This window comes from Andrena cerasifolii, chromosome 6, assembly GCF_050908995.1.
Source record: "Andrena cerasifolii isolate SP2316 chromosome 6, iyAndCera1_principal, whole genome shotgun sequence".
NCBI lineage: Eukaryota > Metazoa > Arthropoda > Insecta > Hymenoptera > Andrenidae > Andrena > Andrena cerasifolii.
The window spans coordinates 11382501-11409668 of record NC_135123.1 but is presented as its reverse complement, the minus strand read 5'-3'; the positions used below and the strand labels follow the sequence as shown (position 1 = coordinate 11409668).

Genomic DNA, 27168 nt, shown 5'->3' with positions numbered 1-27168 from the left:
ACTCAATATTGTCGTCGATGTGGAACTATAAGATTTATGTACATACATTAGTTGGTAAAAGTGTAACATATTTATATTACAAATTGTACGTTTCCCAGTATTTATGTATTCGCCTTCTATAAAAAAATATTTCTTTCTATATTTAATACGAACTAGAAGAACCGTCTTTTATCAGATCGCTGTAAAATAATGGAGGAAAACAGGCGTTATGTTATTCATGTCCACATTAGAACCTGTAAAATAAATTTCTCTTCATTTAACGAACACGAAAGACTTGATTTTTAAACGCGCAATCATACTTCGCGCCCCCATACGCCATCTTGAAATTCGAAACAGGTATGCGTTGAATGGGTCTTATCCCCGATACATCGATGGTTGCGTGCACTGGCGGGGGGAGGAATGAGAAAGTCTTCCCACTTTCTAGTAGAGTATGCGCTTTTAGTGTGTTGTCGACTACCGTCCGGGTCGGGTGCATCGCCGCGCGTTCAAACGATGGCCGAGTTTCCGTGAAGTTTTGTGACTTTTACGGTGACATGGGGATTATGTCGGCACGAAATGGGTAATCTATCGACTATAGTGAAGTTTAGTGCGGCACTCTTCTCCTGCCTTGTGGATTATACCTGGGCTGAAAACGAGCTACGAGGTAATAAACATTAACTATGCCTGTATCACGTACGACGTATCCTGCATGTCAAACACACGTGGTTTAATACAATCTACCCGATCCTTACGGTGATCTTGTCACTTATCATTTTTGGCGCCATTCCGTTAGTTCAAATCTCTCCGCAATACGCAGCTCAATGAACACATCGCGAGTGAAAGTGCATTTGCCCTTAATAACGCGTGTCAATTGTAATTAATGCTCATCGATTACACTTAACCAGCAACTTTGTCGCTGTGCCAGAGATATTCGTTCCCATTCATAATAATATGCCGCGCGGTTAGAATACTGGGTATTATAGGCCAAATCGAGGAATGGAGGTAATATAAGGTTTTTCTTATTTAGTAGAAAGATTTAAGGGTCTTCAATTTGTGACATAATGTTTTTAGTAAACAGTACGAAACGGCGCGCTAGGCAGTGGTTCTTAATAAGCGCAAGTTATTATTTCTCAGTGAATGATGTCATGCCGTGACGATCCATAAAAATTATCCTTTCTTTGTCCGTGCGCCTCGTACGAAACGTAGCACCGTGATTGACGGTCAGTGCATCTCGGAGCTAATTGTCGTGCATGCGATGCTCGCGAGTTTGTAAGTGCATCGTACTAGAAATCCTCTTTGGGTATCAGCTGTGCTCCCTTATTGCTCCGCATCCTGCCGACGTTTTATGGTTGTCCAGAAGCGATCCTTCTGTTAACAACTACTGCAGGAAAGAAGAGTCGTGTAAATATTATTTCACCCACACTGCGCATCGATTCTCGTGACCAAATCGGACCTCGCGGTTATCCATTTCTAACTGCTTCCTTCGTAACTGATTCTTCCATTCAAGTAGGGGTGACGCGCAAGCTGGACAATTTACGCGACATAATTACCGATAATTTTGGACTATCTAAAAGTGTACTTTTAGAGCATAATTTTAATTTAGCCTTTCTAAACCGTAGAACAGTATAATGTAAGGCAATTTTTATACATGGACCGCTGCAATGAACACCCTGTATACAAGGTGATCCATTAATGGCGGTGCATTCGGGGAGGGGGTGGTACTTCATGGCGAAATGAATGGAAAACACAATAACGCTTTTATAAATGATTAATTCACGAAATAACTTTGCGATTTGCTGTCCATTGCGTGAAAAGCAACCAGTATTACATAATTCGAATGTACATTAAGGGCACACTTGTGCGTACAGTACTTACGTAAATCATACCCAACCATGTACACATTAATAAATCATGAAGAATTAATCTCTCCACTCTTTTACCACCGACAGACCACCCTATTATTGTAATTATACATAGCTCCGTGTGGAAACTATTCTGTATAGTAGAAGATGGCGTTAATGCTTTAAGGGGGTATACCCGTTTGAACCCTCGGAAAATGTATACATTTTGTGGATTTTTTTACAAGTCAACGGTTTGATGCAGATTTCCCGTTTTTTAACTATGTTTACATAGTATTATGAACTACTTATAAAAAAAGTTTCAGTTAAAAAACTATTGTTTTTCGGAAGTTACGGATACATGTTCGAAAGTCTCTCGATTTTAGACGGCTAAACGGTGGCCCTAAAAACTCGCGCTACGTTCAACCAATTCACTTCAAATTTTGCATGCAGAATCATAATAAGATTCCGCATCGTCCAACGAAGGCTTTTTTTATTTCGATTCCCCGTTTATTATTTATAAAGGAAAAAGGTGGATTTTTCTCTTAGAAAAATTTAACTTTACCTTTGATCTCTCACCATTTCTTTATTTTTCAAAATTTTCAAAATCGCCTTCGTTGGACGATGCGGAATCTTATTATGATTCTGCATGCAAAATTTGAAGTAAATTGGTTGAACGTAGCGCGAGTTTTTAGGGCCACCGTTTAGCCGTCTAAAATCGAGAGACTTTCGGACATGTATCCGTAACTTCCGAAAAACAATAGTTTTTTAACTGAAACTTTTTTTATAAGTAGTTCATAATACTATGTAAACATAGTTAAAAAACGGGAAATCTGCATCAAACCGTTGACTTGTAAAAAAATCCACAAAATGTATACATTTTCCGAGGGTTCAAACGGGTATACCCCCTTAAACAACACAGTTATGCCAGCGATCGCGCTAATTGAGATTAAACCGATGTTTCGGCTTGTTTGTGCAAGTGAAAGGAGACAAGAATCGGTTTTTGCGCTGTTGGAGCGTGCTTGAACGCGAGCTACTCTAGGCTAGAGAACGCATTGTGCTCACCTGTAGCGATGGGGATGATACCGAATCAATAATATCGACACCAGATGGCAAAATATTATTTCCAATTAATTATTCACTTAGTCGCTTTATGCTATCAACACTACTAGGACTACATCGACGCTAATTTCCACGAGGGAATATTTAGAGCATAAAATAAATCCACTCACGTGTCTCGATTAATACCGTTTCAACCGAAATAGTACTTTCAACTTGAAACATTCAAGTCGCAGAGATTTTACTTGCGATTAAATATAATTACCGTTTAATCTATTCAATGCATTTATATTGGTAGCGACTGTTGCTCGTCTTTTAAAGAACCTACTGTTGAGTATTTCTCTACCGATTTGTTCGAACGCCACAGGCACCTATCGTGTCGGTCCCATCGCTACTCACCGGCCCTGACCAGGACAGACCACCGCTGGTCAGGAACCGTAGATGCAAGGGAAAGGTATACAGTTCTACGATGGAAATGCCTCTGTAAAGTCTCCTAGAAGCAAATCGTGGCGTTTGCCGCCGCTTGTAACACACTCTTATACTCAACGAAATTTTTCATTCCGAAAGTATCGTCGCAGGAGTTGTAATTATTATCATTCGCCAACGCGCGATATTAGACAGAAGGAAGGTGGGAATTAGATCTCACAAGGGAACACTCCCGACCCGAAAATTCCGATTCTAATGAAACTTCGTTTCGCGCAAGGAGCAATGTTCTTTTTGAGAGGATCGCGAAGGGGCGAAACTCACCCCTAAAGTTGCCGCGTTTCTTTTTAATATCTTCGCGTGAAAAAAAATCACGTTGCTCTATTTGGGGAATAATTGAATCACTCGGAGTAATATCAGAATCTTATTCCCAGCTCGAAACACGAAAAAAAAAGGCGGATCGCGCTTTGCTCGCGGACGCGGACCACCGGCGAAAAAAATTTAATTTAGCACTCTGCGAAAATATACAAATAAATTCCCCCTCCCGTCGTTTCCCCGCGGAGCGTGCAGAAATCCAGGTCCTATTTATTTACATTGCTGTGCGAATGTTATTTTTAAGTTGAAACGAAACTAACGGGCGATTCTAGAGCACAATGAGAAACGTATTCTTGGTTCAATGAAATGTATATAGTCTGTGAAACTTCACTCTCCTTCGCTTCATTGTGGGATATTTTTTTTGTATATTGCATTTAAAGTGCTTTGATAAAAAAAATCCTGTATTTTTCGTTCTTTCGCGCTGTTATGGATTTAAATGAATTTAAATGAATTTAGTGTAGAATGGTGAGGAATTTGTTTGCCCGCTTATCAAGTAGCAAATAAGTAATCGCACGCGTCTGCTTTGTTGCTGCAGACGTTCGTCATTCCGCGCTTCTTTCTCTCACTAAAATCTCCAGCTTGAAACCAGCCAGCGCTATCGCAGGCGCAGGAGTGTTTCATAAGCATTTTCATTTTATCATGACTCGGTGATTCTGTTAGCGAAATTCGCGCGCGAATACTCGCAAAGTCTTATTTCTATCGTATTGCGAGTAGAAAGTAGACGCTCGTTATTCATTCCATCAAACTCACTGGCAATTTCTATCGTAGAAACACTTTTATTCCGCTGAATAGATTAAAAAAAACTGCTCGCAGTGGTGGTCGAAGGAAAGTTTGAAACTCACAGTTTTACATGCCTGCCTGACTAACTTATCGCCAGTACTCCCGAGTACGCTCGCATCACTGACCTATTCTGGCAAGCCCCAGCCTTCGTAATATAAATTTTAAGACACAGTTCTCTCTAATAGAACTATCTTTTCGAGCTATCTTCTTCACAGTTTCAACTTCCTTCCCGCCGCTACTGTGCATCTAGTGCGCTCTATTTACAATACAAATATGCAGTGGCGCGCTCGGGATTTAATCCTGGGGGAGCCGAGTTAATCGGGTAAAAATGTTTTCAATGAAAATTCAATAAAATTCGTTAGGTGTTTACAAGAATTTATTGCGGAAGAAAATTCAGTTTTGAAATTCTCTTTGGAAGTAAATGAACTTTCCCACGAAAAGTTGTCAATGTTGGAAGAAAGAAATTATCAGAAAATGTCCTACCTGCCTTTTTCTAACAGTAACACTATAAAACTTAAAAGTAAATGTTATCGGCGCACCGGTTCGGTCTATTTTTAACAGATTAAATAAAAGCCATTGTGCAAATTTTAGGATTAAATTGCCAACGTTTCGGTCAGCATTGCGACCATTATCAAGGAAATAATTAAATCAGGAAGAAAACTGCGTCTGCTTTTATAAATTTCTGCTTTTCAAATTTACAAAACCAGACACAGTTTTCTCCCTGATTTAATTATTTCCTTGATAATGGTCGCAATGCTGACCGAAACGTTGGAAATTTAATCTTAAAATTTGCACAGTGGCTTTTATTTAATCTGTTAAAAATAGACCGAACCCCGGTGCGCCGATAACATTTACTTTGAAGTTTTAAAAATTCTTTACGGTCGAAATTCTAAATCATTTTAAGTAACACTGTACTATAGAATTTTATTTTTCAGCAATTACGGTGTCTTCTACAGGGAATCTTGAACTCAGTTTCTAATACAATCTCGCAACTGTTGGTCAACGCGGCACACGATCAAGCTTTCCTGCGCGGTGCGCTGGGTTGTTCCGTTGCAAAATTATTCGCTTTGTGTTTCGCTATGTCCGGGGTTGCTGCCGCACGTATGGTCTTGTGCCGTGCACACGTGCCCCTAGCACATCGCTAGATAGAGCCTGATAAGCGGTAGCATCCTGTGAGCAACTTGCTCCGCGTAGAGCCATAGCTATCATTTAGATGGAAAGATTGCTCGGGGCTTTTTTAATTAGTGCGACCACACGACCACCGTCGGATAGTTGTTTCGCGTTTCCACTACTGGAGACAGCGGAGAGTCGCGTAAGAAACCGATGTCTCCTATCGCAAGCATCGTACCTCGTCGCTTCAAGGGGGTTACACCGAAGGGCCAATCTTTTGCCTCTTTAAGGACGAAGCAGAAAAAAAGCTACACAGTTTTTACTAGAGATCCCTATTTCACGTGTATTTAAATACACGTGTACACGTGTATTAAACGTATCCGTACCTCAATCCGTGTATCTTTTAGTACACGGGTACCCGTGCACTATTTCACGTGCATTTAAATACACGTGAATTTAGATACACGTGTATTTATAAATACACGTATATTAACGTATCCGTATTTTGATTCGTCTGATTTTTAATATCTATAGATATCCCAGAACTCTGAGGGATTGCGAAATTCATAAAAGAATTAATGTATTCAAATATATTTACTAGAATAATATGCGGAAAGTATGGTTTTACAAATTTTCAGATTGTAACTAATAACACAATTATAAAATTAACAAGATTTATTTAATCGATTACCTATTTCGATACGAATAAATTAAGGCATTACTGGTAATAAGCGAGTTTCTTTTTAGACGCAACGATAATCCTTAAAATTGAAAAGCATCACTCGGTTTTATTACACTTATTGCTTAAGTGACCGCCATTGTCCATTCTCCCGTAGTTAATGCCCAATTCTGATCAAAATAAACAAATACGTTGATACACGAGTATTTAAATACACGTGAAATAGTGCACGGGTACCCGTGTATTAAAAGCTATACGGATCGAGGTACGGATATATGTAATACACGTGTACCCGTGTACACGTGTCTTTTTGCTACACGTACCATACCGTGGTCTCTAGTTTTTACCGACTAGCATTATCCACGCGTGTTTATCAACGTTTCAGTAAGTTGTAAAAGAAATTTCAGCCACGTATGATTACAATTAAGGGGGTACACCCGTTTGAACCCTCGGAAAATGTATACATTTTGTGGATTTTTTTACAAGTCAACGGTTTGATGCAGATTTCCCGTTTTTTAACTATGTTTACATAGTATTATGAACTACTTATAAAAAAAGTTTCAGTTAAAAAACTATTGTTTTTCGGAAGTTACGGATACATGTCCGAAAGTCTCTCGATTTTAGACGGCTAAACGGTGGCCCTAAAAACTCGCGCTACGTTCAACCAATTTACTTCAAATTTTGCATGCAGAATCGTAATAAGATTCCGCATCGTCCAACGAAGGCGATTTTGAAAATTTTGAAAAATAAAGAAATGGTGAGAGATCAAAGGTAAAGTTAAATTTTTCTAAGAGAAAAATCCACCTTTTTCCTTTATAAATAATAAACGGGGAATCGAAATAAAAAAAGCCTTCGTTGGACGATGCGGAATCTTATTATGATTCTGCATGCAAAATTTGAAGTGAATTGGTTGAACGTAGCGCGAGTTTTTAGGGCCACCGTTTAGCCGTCTAAAATCGAGAGACTTTCGGACATGTATCCGTAACTTCCGAAAAACAATAGTTTTTTAACTGAAACTTTTTTTATAAGTAGTTCATAATACTATGTAAACATAGTTAAAAAACGGGAAATCTGCATCAAACCGTTGACTTGTAAAAAAATCCACAAAATGTATACATTTTCCGAGGGTTCAAACGGGTATACCCCCTTAAGCGGCGCAAGGTTCCGTAAAATGCCCATTCAAGTTTGCCAGGCATTTCCCGAAATAATTCTCCCTGCGCTTCGCTTGGCTCGCCCCAAGACAAACACTCGGAGACAATCGGTGCGAAAAAAGACTCTCGGCGCGAAAGCGCTGATCAATGTTTATTTGGATTTAATGGCCGGAGCGAGCGCAGCTTGAATGACGTAATAATTGAAGTTTATTATTTTTGCAATTAAAGCAGAAGTTAACGGTCGGGATAGCAGCGCGTAAAAGCTCGCGGACCGGCGCGGATACTCTGATTAACGCGATTTCATTACTGTTAGCCGATTTACTCGCGTGTACTATGCCGTGGAAATTGCGCGCCCGGTGCAACCAGGTCAGAGTTTCGGGCCGGGGCGCGCGGAATCCACGAGTGATTTGCAGGAGTCCATTGTGCAGACGGGGTAGTAGTTTTGAAATTAATAAACGCGATATCCATCCAACGTTCCGGCTGTTTGTAATATTCGAGCCAGCTCCTTCCTTCGACTCGCGCTGCTACCGGACGGCCGCTTCGGATAGCAAAATTGTGCTATCCTGCTTCGCGAAATATGATTTATTAAAAGTGGGTAATACGAAGAATAATTTAGAAATCAGACCGGAAAATAGCTGCGATTCCGTGCGCGCTCTGCGGTTCACCGTTGAGTCAGCGATTACGGGAATGAAATTCGAAATAAATTCTGCGCTGCTGTGCTGTTACGCACGGCCTTTTAATTCTAACGGTGTTTCGACAAAGTATCCTCGAGTACTTAATCCGTTAAACGGTGCGGAGGCTTAAAAGAGATTAATGTGCACGCATAAAGAGAACATCATTGCTCTTTTAGCACGCTATTATTTATCAGGCTCACTTAACAGCTAAATCTTAATCATTCGACATTATCAAACCCCACGCGAGTTTTTCTAAACGAAGTATTTTCATGGTACATATATAATACCTAGATATCACAGGCTTGCTAAGTTTTTTTCCGGGAAGATATAGCACTTTAAGGCCAAATGTGATAAAAAATATAGTACTTTTCAGAGAAAAATGGTACAAAATCAAGCTGTATTAAATATCTTATTCTTTAAATGTGTGGTTTTCGTGCATTTTGCATTATTGATTAATTTATCGTCTTTAACAAATACGTGCCAAAGGTTTGATTGCACTGAAAGTCCAAATCAACATACATATACAAGAAGTTCATTTTTTATCAGAGATAGACTGGCTCTGTTTCTCTCTCCCCGCCACTTCATATTCGTCACAGAATAAGTCCTCTCTTAAAGTTTAAGTTCGTAAATTAAGGTTTGATGTGGCTGCAGACAAAAAAAGAAGTAAAATAGTAGAATTTTATCGATGCCTCGGAAATATAGCATTTTTATGTACTATATCATTTTCGAACAGTACACAGTACACTAAAGAACAATACAGTGCAATACTATACATTATAGTACGGTTAGCAGCATAGACTTATGTAGACGGAGCGGAAGCTGGGGCTGTAGGCGAGGGGAAACATAGGATCGGAGGGGAAAAGGCAGAAACCAGGCAATTCGGTGGTTACACTGCGTTCCATATAAGAACGTACCGACGCCCCTACCGATTTGCGCAGCTCCCACGGATCTGACACACGCGATTGGTCGTAGCTCTTTCGCGATTGGTCGTAGCACTTTCCCTGCCAGTTTACTACCAATCAACAGTGTATCCCTGCGCGGAACGAGTACGCTCTAATGTGGAACGCAGTGTGTCGGCTCGTCATTAATGGCTGTACTCGGAGCCAGAGACGGGCAACATTTTTATTTAAATAAAGCGAATAACGAATAAAAGTTAAAAAAAATATTCGTCGTTTGTCGAATAAAGTTAACTCGGGTTAGCGAACGAATGACGAATTTTTTTTAACTTTTATTCCTTTTACGAAATTTTATTTAAATAACATTTTTGCCCACCTTTGCTCGGAACATAACCACTTTTGCTGTTCTGTGAAAAGTCAAACTTCGTACTATTTACTAATTTTGTTAAATACATATAACCTACATGATATACGAAATATTTTATGTATAATCTTTTCGGCTATCTCTCATAGACACATAACGCGATTGTATATCTGAAAAGCACCAAAGGGGAACGAAGTTACCTACCTCCTCCCTCAGCTTTCGCCCCGTTTATATAAGTTTATGGCTGGCAAGCCTAACCTACCACCTTAAGTACCGTTCCCAAAAATCTACACCCTCATTTCCGCAACCTCGTCTCGCTAATTCCACCGGGATTTATTAGCCCCCGCCGTTTCCCAGCCGAGACCGTTGCTGCGCGTTTCGTTTCCAGTTTCTACAGCCAAGACGGCTGTTTCATCAGACGGCACACTTCGGGTGAGCGTTTCAGCCGAAGGTGCTAATAGTTCGGTCGGAGAACCAGACCCCGGTGCGCAGGAAAATCCTGGGAAAGATTCCTGCGGGCGTTTAGAGGCCGAGACGAGTGAATCCTAACAGGAGTTTCAGCGAAGCTCGTTAGGTCGCAGCGCTGGAAGGCCTTTTCTTATCTAGAGCCATACGCGATCTCGGAGGCACCGTAGGTAAGCGGAATCCGGAGTTTTTTTTCGAGCCGCGCGGCGAGCCCGGCGGTAGAATGGGGAGCGGGGAAAGGCAGCCTCCGCTCCGAACACCTATTTGATTTTCCGAGGTACCGTTTTCTTCTACGAATCTAGCCCGAACCGTCCGTCTAGCGCAAGCCAGACACGGACTCGTATTATGTACACCTAAAGGGACACGGACTTTCCACGTATCCCCCGTGTCCGCTACTCTTTTTCTACCATCTCTTCCACCTACACGCGGCTACCGATTGATCCGAGCAACCCGAACGGGCAACGCGCACGTTTTCAATTTCAACGTTTACTAGGGGCCGTCCTTAAATTACGCGAGGGTAATTTTGGCGATTTCTTACCCAGTAGAAGAATTCATAAGATTTGATATTACAACCCCCTTTTACGTAATATTTTTTTACATTTAATTTTTTCAGTTATTAAAATTCTTTTCAAGGTTTATGTAATTCATTATTTCGGTTTCGGGAAAATGAAAATATTTTTGTGAAACATTTATGATAGAATTTGTATTTGGTGGAAATTAGGTTAAAAAATATTGCGTAAGACACTACCTGACTCCCTCCTTGTAAGAAAACGTAAGAAATGCGTGACCCCCTCCACCCCAAAAAGCCTTACGTAATTTAAGGACGACCCCTTACGTCGTGCGGCTGAAGTCTCCGCGTTGTACGTAATCGGAATTGTATTTAAGGGTTTGTCTTAAAAAAATTCTAAATATCGCGCTTCTTTTCAGGCCGTCAAAGTAGGGAGTCCCATTAAGGGGACTAGGCAGTCAGAAACTCGATTCTTTTTTTGTTGTTGTCTTTTTCGAAAGTGCCACCCTCCTGAGTAAAATGCCGTTTGGTTTATGTTAAAATTTGCAAAATTATGGATTTTACAGCCGAAAAGGTCGAGCGCGTCATAAACCGTTTCTACCCGCACGCAGGTAGAATAATTCCTCTTTCGAAACTTTAAACGCGTTTTTCTCGGAATCATATTTCCTCTTCGTTTTGCAGTGATTGCGAAAAAAACAGAGGTACAAGTGTATTTGAAAAAAATTCAGCACATGTGAAATGTGTCTAGTTACGACCTGAACATACGCATAAGTCTGTGAAAACTTCTGTTTTGACAAAAAAAAAAATAAAATGGCTCTTTTTCCTGGCGAAAAATCAAGTTTCTTTAAAATTTGCCGTTTTACAGCCGCCATTTTTATAATTTTTATTTCTTTTTCTTTTTCAATAGGATCAGGGCAAAGTATAAATTTCAGAGGATATTTCACAATTCAATTTCTTACGGCCAGAATCACTGCAAAATTACAGCGGCTCCAGAAAAAAACACTTATATGGCAACTGTAGCGCTGTCATACATATGTATATATTATTCAAATAATTTTTTTTACTGTTTATAGTATTAACAAACATTGCCCAAAAGTACTAGTCACAATTTGTATTCATCTCCTTCTAATTAATTCGCAAAAAATACTTGATTTTCGAGCGATCCGACTGCCTAGTCCCCTTAAAGCAACTGGTAAAAATGTTAATATAGCAGAATGTTCCAAAAGCATGTCAGTGTTTCCCTAGTTCACGGTACTTATTTCATATCCAGTTTGTGGTATTATAACTATTATTGTGACATTAATGGAACCTCGAAGTACCATCAGATATTTCTGTTTACTCAAAGTCACGCCCTATTTACTGCTCTGCCGAAGTCACTGGAACTCCTCTTGACAGTCTGTGCGCATGAAAAAAGAACTGACTCCCTTTTTAAGAGACTCAGCGAGCTTATCGTTCGAATGCAGTTCTTTATGAGGCACCAGGCAGTCTTGCTATCGGCATCCGGCCTGACAACTTCCGCCTTGGCTCTGATAACTCATCGTCAGCGAAACATCTGCATCCTTCTTCTGTGTCCCCTCTATCGTCGCTTTCCGTCCCTCTTATCCTCGGCTATCTCGTTACCTGCTGCAAAGGACTTTAATTCGCTGAGAACCGTCTCGAAATACAATACCCGTGCGATAAAATAAAATAATATCAGCGCTGAACCCCCGCAGCAACAGTTTCGCCTCCTTCGCGTTTCCGGATCGATCGTATTTCGCCGTCTCTATTTTAAAATTCGATCTCGGTATTCTATTAAGCGTTGGTACCTTTACACCTGACTAGTCCATGGAAAAAGTCAATACTGGTGATAAGTACGTCACAATAATCGAATTTCTGAGTTCCACGTGCTACGAAGAAATTAATTTATATTATATGTACAAATAACTTTGCACGGCTCTTACGTGGCCATTTCTCTTAGAAATTAATTCTTCTTCGCCTGTTGTTCGCAAAGTTACCGAGGATTCTTGCATTTCGAAGGGAAGCGTCGCTTGCAGGGGCGAATTTAGAGATTTCGCGACCGTAGATCTGAAATATTTTAATTTAAAATGGTCGAGACAATTCCAAAATTAATTCAATGTGGCAACTCACGTATGAGTCATTGCTAATTCGCTGTATTAAAAAGAGGTGAATTGTTTTTAATATTGTCTCAAGCCTCTGGGTTTAAACTTTTCCCAAATTCTTTCGCGCAAAATTTACCGCGTCCCAAATTTGATGCACCCAAAATTTACCGCGTCCCAAATTTGATGCCCTCAAAATTTGCCGCGTCCCAAATTTGATGCCCCCAAAATTTACCGCGTCCCAAATTTGATGCACCCAAAATTTGCGCGTCCCAAATTTGATGCCCCCAAAATTTGCCGCGTCCCAAATTTGATGCCCTCAAAATTTGCCGCGTCCCAAATTTGATGCCTCCAAAATTTTCCGCGTCCCAAATTTGATGCTCCCAAAATTTGCCGCGCCCCAAATTTGATGCACCCAAAATTTGCCGCGTCCCAAATTTGATGCCCCCAAAATTTGCCGCGTCCCAAATTTGATGCACCCAAAATTTGCCGCGTCCCAAATTTGAGGCCCCCAAAATTTTCCGCTCCCCAAATTTGTGGCTCCCAAAATTTGCCGCGTCCCAAATTTGATGCACCCAAAATTTGCCGCGTCCCAAATTTGATGCCCTCAAAATTTGCCGCGTCCCAAATTTGATGCCCCCAAAATTTGCCGCGTCCCAAATTTGATGCACCCAAAATTTGCCGCGTCCCAAATTTGAGGCCCCCAAAATTTTCCGCTCCCCAAATTTGTGGCTCCCAAAATTTGCCGCGTCCCAAATTTGATGCACCCAAAATTTGCCGCGTCCCAAATTTGATGCCCTCAAAATTTGCCGCGTCCCAAATTTGATGCCCCCAAAATTTGCCGCGTCCCAAATTTGATGCCCCCAAAATTTACCGCGTCCCAAATTTGATGCCCCCAAAATCTGCGCGTCCCAAATTTGATGCCCCCAAAATTTGCCGCGTCCCAAATTTGATGCACCCAAAATTTGCCGCGTTCCAAATTTGATGCCCTCAAAATTTTCCGCGTCCCAAATTTGGTGCCCCCAAAATTTTCCGCGTCCCAAATTTGGTGCCCCCAAAATTTTCCGCTCCCCAAATTTGTGGCTCCAGAAAATTTGCCGCTACTCAAAATTTGATGCTCCCCAAAATTTGTCGCGTCCCAAATTTGATGCACCCAAAATTTACCGCGTCCCAAATTTGATGCCCCCAAAATTTGCCGCGTCCCAAAATTGATGCACCCAAAATTTGATGCCCCAAAATTTGCCGCTCCCCAAATTTGTGGCTCCAGAAAATTTGCCGCTGCTCAAAATTTGATGCTCTCCAAAATTTGCCGCCCTATACACAAATCCGCTCCTGATAGCTTCTGAATATTTATACGGAAAACATGAAATACTGCATACATACCTGCGGTGCCTGGACGTATGCGATTCGTGCCTCCAGAACACTAACCTCAGGATTTACACAATGTTAACGGTTTTAAATGCGTGTGCGCAGTGGTTTCGTGACCGCATAGTTCTCCCGCCGTGTCTTCTCCGGGCATTGTCGTATTTCACTCTATTTTGCGGCTCTCCTCGTTGCCCGATTATCTCGTGCCTACCGCGAGCCCAAAACCAACGTCCGTTGGACGTCAGCAGGTTTCCCCGTGTGGAAATGTATTTTGTTGCGTTTGGTACAGAAACTTCACTTTCGAACACGTTCAGCGAGGGGGCAATAATTATGCCACATTTTTCACTTAGGTTCGAGGAAAGTTTCGTCTTCGATAAATATGTATCGTGAGTCAACGCTGACTCGCGGCATAACAATATAGATTGGTGGAAAGAAACATTTAAAAGTCTTGGATATTTAAAAGAAAAAAGTTTGCAAGTTTCTTTTCCTATGTTTTCTTTTGTAATGTTTTTCGCCCCCTTGTTAAAGGAAAGTGCGCTCGAATTAAGTAATTGCAAATCGGTTTCGGGTAAATCACGAACCGTAGCCACTCGTTAAATTATTGCAAGGATACTCAGAAAAACGTAGCGCGTCGAATTAAAGCATGTTCCGCTACTACAACAGCTGATCAGATGCAGTTCCATTGTTATGCGAACGTTATCGGGTTACGAGTACGCTCCTGGGTATAAATATATTCTGTTGATCGTTACGTACACTTGCAAATACAATTTAACCAATATTATGAGTTCTAGGCGGTGGTAATATGTTCGCCTGAATGTAGAGAGCGCGAAGCATGTCTAAAAAGTCCCGCTTATTTAGAAATCCTTTACAGGCCATTACCCTTTGTTACAACTTCATTAGCGCGGTATTACTTATCTATCCTCGAGCTCTGTGTTAATTTTTAGAATTAAATAGGTGTCTAGTTTCACCTAAAATTAATCCTGTATACGATTAAAAATGCCACCTGATTGGGTACAGCGCGGCACAATGCCCATAAATGTTCCGTACACGTTGTGCGATCGATAAAGGCGGGCTTAGCATAGAAAAGGTTAACATACCGCATTTGAAGGCCGCCTATTTAAAATCTATTATTCACTAAATGTGCCCCACTAAACAGTCAAAACATTTGTAGCATAATAAATTCGCCTAAAATTGTAGCAGATATGCGAACTCGAAACCCACTCGCTCGCTCGACCTTCTCATTCGATTTTCGAAGAAACGTCCCTGCGGCAAATAAAATATTCGACTCTCCTTTAAAGCATCCACTAGGGATCGCAATATATTCAAGCGAAACGCGAACCAGGAAATAACAATACATAATTCCGCTAACGACCGAGTGCCATTTTTCTCCCGCGCAAGCCAGCTAACCTAAAGAAATGAACACAAAAACCGCCAGACATCGACGGTAACTACCTACATCTGGCGGCTGGTGGGTCATTAGTGCGTCTAATTAAATGAGAACGCTCTGTCGCGCCACTGTAAACGCAAACGGTACGAAAACGTGAATTCGGAATGACGAAGATGCGGCTGCATTGTTGTGCGAGCGACGTTGCTAGGTCACCGGGTGCATTTCACGCGGCAGCGCGTGCTACCTGCCCCTCCTTCGAGGCCTCGCGCAACATTAGACGTCACGCATTTTCAGTCACTCCTTGTATTTCACGGGGATATCCATAGAGTTATAACTGTATATCCCTAGGCCCGGTATAGGTCTTGGCATTAACTATGTTACGTAATGACTGGTTTTCTCAGGGAACGAATATCTCGGCTGTACGGTGGAGGGGGGGAGCTCCTCGTTCCTCCTTGCGCGCCGACCGTTCGCTCGCTCGCCCGCTTCGGGATCGCGAGTAAATCGCCGAGTACAGTTACTTATTTGTACAAACACGAGAAACTCGAGCGACGATGCCGGTCACAACAGGTACGCCGCCTGGTATCGAATAGTTAACACGTGTGCGAGCAAGTTTAAGCGAGTTAGCAATAACTCGCGTGTGAGTTGTCATATTAATTTCAGAATTGTCTGAACTCTGTGGAATTAAAATATTTTATGACATTTCGTGAAAATGGCGGCGGACGGTTGTTAGCCCAGGAGCGCCATACCTCCAAGTCCGCCTTAAATTCGTATAACGAGTTGTGGGAAAGCGAATACAACTCGCTAAGCAATGTTGTAGGGAAAGAAGTATGGAAGAAATATGTTTGGTAATTATTCGGATAGATTTAACAGTTTCGTCGTAGGAATGATGTGGCCCGCGATAGTGCAATGTTATTCTGGTCATGCATACAGCACTCAATTGAGGCTATTCCACTACCACCACACGATACGGATTCCGACAGAATTTGGTCGCTTCCTGGTGCTATCGTGGTTTCGTCATTGCAGTGGAGAAGTGTTATAACAGCTTTGAAAGTATTGCTCAGCATTACGCTTTGATTATCTCGGGGGAAGCAGGGAGACTTTTACTTGGTTTTCAGAGATTTTGTGACGAAATAATGTGGTAATAGCGCTTGTAAATAAAATTGTAAAAGCACTTACAGATAATACGGTAAAACTAGGTGCTTTTAGTCTTTCTTCAGTACCATCTAACGGTCTCCTCGTAATTCAGGGAATTGTAATTCTAGGGTATCATTAAAAAATTATCCCACTTGACATACTTCCCACAAAATTGTCTCATCTTGAATATACTAAACGCAAACAACTCGGTCCTGACAATGAGCGAAGAGTAGAAAGCCTTGTTGCCGAGGTAAATGTCCAATCTCGGCGAGCAATGTTTTCTACTTTCACGAGTTTAACTAATTCGTTCTGCTTCGTTTAGTTAACCATCCCGTTGACGAATTTTCGCCGCGATGGTCGTCTTACGAGCGTGACCTAAAAGCTCTTCAAGGTCGCTGTAAACAAAGGAAGATTGAACGACGTGCAGCGGTCGTAGAAGTACAGTTCGTTGCGTTTAGTTTAACTACTATTCATTGATAACAATACGCTGCTTTCCGTTGCCGTTCTACTAGCATGTCAGCCAATTTTTGGAAATAAACGCTGAGCAGCCTAGCGTATCCCGCTCGGAGCTGTAACATAGCCGTTATTAAGTTTCTCCCGCTTTAGATTTTTATCGTCGCACGGTGACCAGCGTGCCTCCACTTTGCGAAATGAGAACGGATTCCGCAACGAGGAAACGTTTAGGAGAGAACTCGGTTCCTACTTTGGCAACGATGCAGATTGCCGTTCCAAATAGCTAAATTGACCGTGGGTACGTGGAAAGTTCTCATACGTGTTCAAGTGACAATTTCTCTTTCACCAATTGATCGGAAAGACTTTATCGCGTCACGTACGTATGATCGAAAGTAGGTTGCCCGCTAGCGGCCCGCCTGGGCCACCATTCCGATATTTCGTTTGCGTTTCGTTAAAGGTGCAGCGAGACAGGCGCATAGGAGCGTTTCACGGGAATGCAGCTACGGCTATCTTTTTAACATCACAGCTCTTGTGCGCACACTTCGAAGCACCCCACTGCAACGCTTCTCTTATCAGCTCTGCGATATTACGATGTTTCTGCAAAGGGAAATGGCTGGATTAAAGTTAATGCAAATCGACCGATCCTTCTGAGCGGAACGCCCGCTGCTACATTCAAATTGCGTAAGACCGCCTGAATTTCTTGCCAGGAATGATAATCGGTCGAAACGCAGAGATACCGATCGCGCTGCAACTAGGAAAATCGTAAAGTATGGCGCTACGAGCTGGTAGCTCTAAATGTAAAAGGTGACCAAGACTTTCTCCCAATGTTTGATAGCCGTTGCTGCGAATCCATGCGGAATACTGGAAAGCGAGTTTCGCGTCGCGTATCCGGGCGCTGCGACTGTTAAACATGCCGATTGGTCGGCAGGGAACTAAGTAGGCAGTCAGATCGCTCGGCGAGCGAGTATTTCTGGGAAATTAATTACAAGGAGACTAAAGCAAGCGCAGACTTTTCCTTTTATACAATATTTATCACTATCTCGTAGAGTAAGAAAATATTTTTTTATTATTCATATCTGTTTTACGAATGGCGCCACGCGAGGTTGATTATGCGGTGTTTTAGAAAACGTGTGTCTAGATTTGTCCTGATATTGAGCTTAAAAATAAAGATACAACGCTTTCCTTGGAATATGTTTCTCCTGGAATCTGTAATTTCGGCCTGATCCTCGGAAATAACGATTGAACCAAAATTCTTAAAATAGCCACTAGGAGAAGGCGACCTTTAAAGTAAATGCTGATTTTCGGGGTGCGCGGGTATGTGTTTTCTTTTTTATCCCGGGAACCAGAGTTTCTACACTCTAATGCTGCGTTTCAAGGCAGGGAGGAATATATTTTGAACGTGCTGAAAAAATTTCAAGTCGATCCGAACTTCCGTTTCTTTACAACCACTACAAAACCACAAGAAAAACGCCTACACTTCAGCCGACTGTGGCGCCGACATATATATATTATCAAAATAATTTTTTTTATTGTTTATAGTATTAATAATTTTTACCCAAAAGTACTAGTCATAATCTGTATTCTTTTCCTTGTAATTAATTCCCTCAGACAGTTAATTTTTACCAAATCTGGCTGTCTAGTCCCCTTAATAATATTATATTACCTTTCTCACTGCTCTCGATTCCAATATTCTGCTGGCTTCGGTGAAAACATGACGCTACTGACGTTGAATATATTTTTACATTCACAGATACATTACCGTTGCAAGGGTGACATTGCTTCCCTTTTCTCTTCTTCAGAGAAGAACACCTTTGAAAATATTCCTCGTCAAGGAATAATAGGCTCCTGCTCCTTCGCAGAAGCTTCCCGCGCAACGGTCTTCGTGATTGGATTATTTAATGATAATTAATGAGGCGGTTAATTGGGGGACGAAAGTTTTATTACCGGTAACTCGATTATAGTACCGATATATGAATGCCTCTTCCTTTTCATGCCGCGGCTAGCGGTCGCCAGATCGCCGAACAAAAGCCTCGCATCAATGACGTAACGCGTTTGTGCGGTGCTATAGCGTGATGAACTTACGCGCGTGATGTCAGTGTAACGTAATCGTGCCTCGACATTTAGCGATATGCATTTCCCAACGCAGCCATTAAGATATCGTACTCTAACGCTGATTAAAAGCGAATACTCGGCTCCAATAGCTGAATGGGAACTGCGCTCGCAGAACCTTCACGTCCACGTTCCAAATTGCAGCTATTGTAACGATCGCAAGTCACGGGATTCACTCTTTTCGCGTCCACGTCTCTCGCGCGGACTGTTAATTCATGATTCCCGAGAGTAGGTATCTGCATATCCGGCTCGGTTGTTCGATAGTTACGCGCCTAGCTGAACGGCTGTGGGATATTAGGGTGGCCCTTATTTTCAACATGTGTTTCCTTTTGCTCTCACCCCTAATATGGTTCCATTTCTTAAAAAAAATAGTCCCTGATAAAGATTATTGCAATCGGACAACAGGACAGGGTGTGTAAAATTTAGAATTTATCAATGGTTTGGATGTAAAGAATTTCTCAAAAATGGTAAGCCGTATCAAAATTTTGGTCAAATAATACTAATAGAGCGTTCAATTTTCTACAATTATTGTATATACAATTTTTTCGTGCTTCCAACCATTTTTTAGATAATAGCGTTTGAATATAGAGAGGTCCGCGCCGCGCGCGTATAGACAATACGTCACGCTGTACAGGTGGCGCGCGCAAAGCGCAGACCTCTCTATATTCAAACGCTATTATCTAAAAAATGGTTGGAAGCACGAAAAAAATATATATACAGTAATTGTAGAAAATTGAATGCTCTTTTAGTATTATTTGAACAAAATTTCGATAGGGCTTACTATTTTTGAGAAATTCTTCAAATTCAAACCATTGATGAATTCTAAAGTTTAAAGCCTGGTCGGCACCCTTTTCTGTTGTCCGATTGCAATAATCTTTTTCAGGGACTATTTTTTATGAAATGGAACCATGCTAGGGGGTGAGAGGAAATAAATATAAAAAAAACAATCGCCACGTATAAATAAGGGCCACCCTAGTGGGATATAGCGTTTTATTACCGATCAACGATTAGAATAAGCTCGTTGCACCGTCATTGGTTTCGACTTTACGGCACATGGGGAACTTTGTAGAACAGCTCGTTTCACGTGTTACATCCGATGCGTTGCACTTGCACGCGCGCCAGCCACGAGCATCTGCTCGCCATCCGGCTCTATTTACCACTTGTGCTCGTTAATTTCACGACACTCCGCTCCTTCGTGTTAATTGAGCGTTTTAATAGATCCCCTGCAAGTCGAATAGTCCGAAAGAAGGAGCGCTGTGTCGCGATCTCTGAGACACGTCGAATCGGTAAAAGCGGATGCGCGGTTGAGCTCGCGATTGTAAATATTTTATAAGAGACGGTACCGGTTAGAAATTAAATAACAGCGTGCAGAGGATAATCCCTTATTTTGCACTCCGTAACGCCAGATTTGTGTTACGAACTTGTTACCTAACTTTGCGGAAGAGGCGGCTAGGAATTGGAAAGGCAAGAAGCACAGATTTTGCAACGAAATTTTGCAGTTAGAAATACTTTCCAGACTTTGGCCCCGCCGCGTTCCGAGTTGTCTCGCGAATATCGAATAAATATCAAGATGCATTGCAATCGCGCACTTTTTCGCGAAGCCGCTCGCGATACTCCTTGACCCATTTATCTGGCATAGCGAATAAAAGGCGAGGAATCCAACGTATACTTATGCGTGATTAGTGTAGCGCGGAAATTCATTTCGTATCTATCGCGAAACAGTGCATTATTCGTGCTTACCGATTACATCTTGCGATGTACACTGTGTATGTACCTACTTGGCGCGCGTTTTGCTTTCGTAACGGAGTTGTTGCTTTTGTGGTTTATTGACCTCTTAACATCCTTACAGTGACTCTCAACGGGATAGTGTCGTTGGAATATTTACAAATAACGAAAATCAACTACCACTTTTTTTTTCCTTTTGAGAGACCAAATTTGCAGACTCCAGATAGTGTTGTTGGAATATTTACAAATAGCAAAAATCAACTACCACTTTTTTTTCTTTTGAGAGACCAAACTTGCAGACTCCAGATCTATAGATCCAGTGGTGCAGTCAGAGGGGGGCCTTGGCACCCCCAAGTTAAGGGGCTTTGCAAAGAAAAAAGAAAACTGAATTTTATTCTTTAAATAAAATTTGTGATCACCGAATTAATTTTATTGAATTTGCATTAAAAATATTTTTACCCCTTCAACTCGGCTCCCCCAAAATTAAATCTTGAGTGCGCCACTGCACGGTGCACAGATCTATTTCGCCTTATAATTTAATATTATCGCAACGGGACACGATTAATTCACGAAAGAAAACATTTAAACCATATTACTTTTGTACGGTTATTCTTTCTAACTTTGTATCGAAATATTCTTTTGTTGCTACTTCTTTGGAGACGCTTAATGTTTATGCGTAGCAATTCTCATTAATGCGTGCCTACGTTTAATGAGTTTGTTTCTGCGCCGGTTGAAGCGCAAAAGGCGTGAAGCTTCGTTGATAGGCAGCATCGCTTGTGTAAAATTGTTGCTGTGAAAGTAGGAAACATAGGAGAGATAAAAACTGCGCTAAAAAGCGATAGGCATGCGAAAATGCTTGTTATGCATTTACGGCGAGAACTTTAAGACCGCGAAGATTACCGTCACGAAAACCTTAGAAAGCGATAGTCTCGTTATAAAACGCACTGTTATTTTTGCACTCGACTACAATCAAGTATCGGCTACCAGCGAAAGTGGAGGATTGTGTGCGGACAAACACGTAACATAGAAGCGGTTGTTGGAACGAAAGTTCACTTCTCCAGCTGGATCTTTCATTTCTGGGTCGAAAAAAGGTGCAAATTGTACGCATAATATATGTACGTTTAATCGTTTAACACGTCAGGACTATAAAGTGGAATTACATGGAAGGAAGAAGTAGTGCTTAAAAGAAAGGAGGAGAAAGCTTTGAAAACACCAAAAAAATTAAATTAGTAAATTTATTATAACAATAAAAATAAATTAAAGGAACTCGGCAAATTTAATATTCACCTGCCTATCAAAAGCACGTCCTTTTGATTATAATTTAAGGTCTATTATTCTGCCCAACGAATTGTTTTTAAATGACCGCGGCATAATAATTTTTAGTCTTTTTATTGAAGGCTTGTATGAATGAGCTGACGAAATATTTACTGTCTCTAATATAAATTATTAATTTTATGTAAAAATGCTTAAATTAAATTATGGGTCGAGAAAGACTCTATAGGATTTTATAGTTTAGTCAAAGTTGGAAGCCTTGTAAAATATCATCACGAACGTTTCATTGGCCTCGAAGGGTTGGGAACTTCCTGCAAGATAAATTACCAGTGCTTGATGTTACGAGGAATGCACCAATAGCAACAAAAGGGGAGTGCAGGATCGTTGAGAAGTTTCACCTGACCAGTAATGATACTTCCTGCTAGTTAGGTGGAATATGCCGGTATATACTGATTGGTCCAGCATTTTAAACTTAAACGAGTTCCGCCGATACGTTCCAAGGAGGTTCATTTAATAACCCGGAAACTTCCTACGGCCTTTATCCACACTAAACACTCCGCGCGAAGATGTTTCCTTTCAATTAATCGTAGTCACTTTCCTTCGTACGATTACTCGTAATAATATATAACTAGCCTTTTTCTGCGTCTCCTTTATATTGAATTATATTCAATTCTATAACGAAATCTTTAAGAAATTCTGTGCCTCTTTTATTGTTTATACATCGAAGAGTTTGTTCTTCTGATATCTCGAGAATGCGGGCCGAAGGCCTGTGTTTATTACGACGTAACTGGAAATACTGGAGCCGTTTCGCGTTCCCCTGGTCCTTCTCGGTTCACCTATTATTTTATTGGTTCTTTCTCTCCATATCGCGTCAGAAATCGAGAAAATCGAAGTTCGCCTCGAGTAGACCTAACAGAACTAAATTCTTCACGCTCCACTTACTTCACAACTCGCTCCGTCGAAAGAAATTCAACTTATTCAGGTCAAATGTTACAACTGTTAAGATTTATTTCAGGGCGTACAGTTTGCAACGTTTCTACCTAAATAACAAGCTTATTAACTGAGTTTATCATTAATCGCGTACGTACTAGACAAGCTTAACCATCTTCGAACGCCACGCGATGAGTTTTACTTTCCTCGTTAAATATTCAGCTACTTTCGGTACCCATTAACATTAATCGCGGTGTTAATTCATAGGCGATTTTATTATCAAGTCGATTACGTGGAAGATTCCACAGTTTCGTCGACTTTTCTTGCTCTAATTATCAGTCAAAGATCAGTCGTATATTATATACAGGGTGTTCCAAAAAGATTTCATTAAAGCTTCGCTAACGCGTCGAGCAGACTAAGAACGACGTGAAGTAAGCCTCGTTCATAGCAGTGGCCCACAAATGTATCATTTCCCGTTGCATTCTTCTTAAAGACATGGAAAGTTGTATATTAGCGAAGATCTTTCGATATTTTGATAAAATGCCAGTTAACAGTATTTTATATTTTTGTAAACCCTCAAATTTTTGGTTACCGAATAACTGTGAAGATGATAGTAGCAATCCTTACGACGAGGACGGTAATTACGAGTATGTGAATGCTCGACAATCAATAAAACGATATCGCGAAGCTGAAATATTCACGGAGCCCAATTTCTCTGATACGCAATTTTCGGCAGAAATGTTAAATCTGGCTAAACGTTTTTGGAACACCCTGTATAATGCAGCATCACTGGCGTTCGTGTAATATGGTAGCTGCCATACTCTCAGCAGCAGCTTCGGACAGGATTGATGTACACTTCGAGAGAGTATTATCACAGTTTTTTCTGACCTGGAAACATATTTCTTTTAGGAGGGCGACGGGTGCCCCACTTAACTCCGCTAATTGATAATAAAACGTAAAAGGAAAAAGAGATGGTAAGAATCGCACGCCTTAAATTGCTCAGTTGCCAAAATTACATATTTTACGTCCAGGCCGGTTCGCTGAATTAAGAATTTTTAAATTCAAACTCCGGGCCGTCGAATTCTAATAATCGAAGCGTCGTTATAATATAAAGCATTTTCGCTTAATCTTTTACAAAGTCTATTCCGACTAAAGTAAGTATAAAATAGGCACATGACCTTAAGGTCTAGAATGTGACAAAACAAGCAGGTACCAGATGGTGTTCTCAACTTGGAGAATGTGGTCACTGATTCTTACACTATCCTCTGAGATATATTAAGCACATAATCGAGAAAGGAACAACGGCATTCCTCGTGCGTGCACTAATAGGCAGTTACAGCCGCCTCTCCGACTATATGTATTTAAGGAATTGCTAAAGCTATATTTATTACGGCTGTTTGATCTCTCGTCGTTCATTATGCACGGGCTAAATTGAATTATACGTTTCTTTTCGCAGTTGCAGAATGCATCGAAGGGCAAGGAGGCTGCAAGAGGTGCAGAGATGGAACGTGCGCCAGATGCGCGGTACTTTTGCATCAGGGAACCTGTGTCGATACTTGCCCGCCCGGTCACATCGCAGATTGGTCGACGAGAGACGAGTATATGGGCAGAATTTGTAAAGAAACCGGGTACATGTTCGGCTTCACTGGCAGCCAGGTAGCAATTCTGGTGGGGGTCGTCTCCGGAGCCACTATATGTATCCTTATTATATTGTGCGGAGCTATAATTGTACATAGAAGAAAGAAAAAAGCTGCCAAATTTATCCAGCAATTTGAAGACAGGTACATTCCTAGTATGTTACGATTGTAATTCGCGAGATGGATATCAGCGGTTACGAAGGAAAGACGTACCTCCACTTGTGTTTTAGCGCAGAGAGAAGAGAATTCTTGAAACACCTCGCGACGCTTAGGGAAGAAGGCAATACATTTCTGTCCATGCTCAACGATACTAGGAGACAAGTTAGAGAATTATATTACTCCGGGAATAACGGGGACGGTGCTGTTGGCATACAAGCGTATAGGTATGATTATTTCTATGTTTAATACGATGTTCTAATGTATATATCCTTTTCTGTGACGATAATTATGATTTATAGACCAGTTCTGCGCGATTTAGCGAGGATACTAGTTTTTATTAATAGAAGGGACGACGAGATACCAATTCCTCCGGACGATTGGCAGAGACTTTTTTCATGGGCGGAGAGGCTCTTGAGGCGTTACAAGAGGCACAGTTCTCCGGAGGTAAATCGAATATTCCGTTAAACATTAATTTTGAGATACCCGATTTCAAGACGCTTGGCATTTTAAATTTTACTTCTTTTTCACGCAAGTCTTTAAAACATTTTGGTGAGTGATACGTATTAAAAGAATAATTAATGTAACTACTTTCCTAAATGCACGGCAGGAAGGATACTACTTTAACCCTCGTACAACGAATGCAGGGTCATTTTGATCCAACTCTGACAAAGTCGATCACGATGTTACATTTGTAGTATAAAATATAATATTTTATGTATCAAATGTACGTGAATATTTTTTTTTATGTATTTTTTTATTACCTATGTAGGGTAAAGGTACCAGTAGTTGATAACTTTTCAGAAAATCGTGAAAAATAAGGTTTTTTGAAGTGGCAACTCTCTTTTCAACAGCGCGCCGCGGCTCCTAATACCCACAGTTCGCCACTTCTAAAAACCTTATTTTTCACGTTTTTCTGAAAAGTTGTCAACTACTGGTACCTTTACCCTATGTGGGATTACTTCATTTTATATTCAATTTTTCCGTGAAACGCTTTTACCATAGAAATGTTGCTATGGGTCAAACTGACCTTGCATTCGTTTTACGCGACCATATCCACCATTCGTCTTCCGAGGGTTAATCGATAGATTGCATATGCTGGTAACAAGTGACATTTCATACGAACTTTTGAGAACGAAGCGATGTACCAAATGCCTGCTCTTATACTTTAAGGTGGCTCAGCTTGTGACATTCTTGCAACAACCAGCAGCATCGGTCCAAATGAACGTACCGCAGCAAGTGACAATCACACAATCACCTCAGCCGTACGAACTGAGAACCACTCCCACTAATCTGACTACATTCCAAGCAAACGTACCGCTCGCAACATTTCAAGCAAGCGATAAATCAAGTATCAGTCCTGCGAGCTCCAGCCTTGGATACGTAAAGGACAGCCCTGTGAGCTCCAGCCTCGGACAGAACAGCTCCGGAGTGTACAACGAGAAACTTAGCCCAAATGGATCCAGTATAGGACAAACAACTCCGCTAGTATACGACAACCAAAAACGACTAAAATCCTCCAGTACACATTTCCAAGAGCTTGCCATCTCGACATTTAATCATACTTATAATACCGGTGCGACTATCACAGGGCCAGCACGTGCAATAGATGAGTGCGAGGCGAGTGGACTTGACCGTGAATTAAATCCGCAGTGGGAATTTCAAAGTACTACAGAGGCTGCTAACTATACCATTTTGTCAGATTGGTCGCCTGCTCGTGAATACCTCATCGACGATTTCACAATTCTTGGTTTTCGACCGCAAGATGAAATTACTACGGAACTGTAAATAATATTATACGTAACATGTACATTTCTTCATGGTATTTACTTGTAAAAATATTCTCTCCATTTATGGACAGTATTTCATTTGTTTTAATATTTAAAACTGCCACCTGGAAACTGAATGCACTCTCGTATTGTTAAAATAATTTATTTGCACCCGATATACTTTTACGAAATCGTGTTTTCAATCATTTTTATGAAATCAGATTTTCAAAGAATTACGCGATTCACATATAATTTATTTAAATGTTTCATACATATACAGGATGAAACGTTTAAGGCTGGGATCGAAAGAATCTCTATTATTTAAACCTATCCTTCGTGTATTTTGTCATACGCGAGGTTTATATCGTATATGCAGAAATGTATAAATCATTCACTTGAGTGAGTAACTCGTGTAAAGAAACGTAAATTTTTTTTCACCTGTCCTACCTCTACGATATGTTTACGAAATTTGGCCACGTTTTCCTGGGTAACCCTGTATATGTTCATGCACGTTCATTCTATGATATAACAAATTTATAATGATACCAAATAACTGTAAGTTCTAGACGATATCTTTTTTATTTAATTTCTATCTTGTACGCATATGTTTAATTATTATTGTATAATTTACTATACTAGTCAAGATTTCCTTTTATTGAGAGTATGGCTTCTAAGATCATGTCTTTGTATTACCAACAGTTGAAGCAAGTTCTTAGGAATAATTTTACATATTTTCTAAAAATACTCTGTATTGGTTTACTAACATATCACTACCAAAACAAAAACATGTTTTAATGCAGTACGTGTGTGTACACATATTTGTATGTATTATTA

At 40.8% G+C, this 27168-nt stretch overlaps 1 protein-coding gene across 4 annotated transcripts; it reads left to right on the top strand.

Moving 5' to 3' along the window:
- Positions 1–434: 434 nt before the first annotated feature.
- T48 (FU domain-containing protein T48) lies at positions 435–26795 on the top strand. 4 transcript variants are annotated; one of them, XM_076815239.1, is made up of 5 exons: positions 435–643; positions 24229–24553; positions 24640–24792; positions 24868–25012; positions 25739–26795. In XM_076815239.1, the coding sequence occupies exons 1-5, from the start codon at positions 556–558 to the stop codon at positions 26351–26353; spliced, it is 1326 nt and encodes a 441-aa protein (XP_076671354.1). In that variant the 5' UTR covers positions 435–555; the 3' UTR covers positions 26354–26795. The 4 variants fall into 4 exon arrangements, with proteins under 4 accessions (XP_076671354.1, XP_076671357.1, XP_076671355.1 ...); XM_076815242.1 differs by lacking the exon at positions 435–643 and adding an exon at positions 9829–9963; XM_076815240.1 differs by lacking the exon at positions 435–643 and adding an exon at positions 15686–15716.
- Positions 26796–27168: the final 373 nt, after the last annotated feature.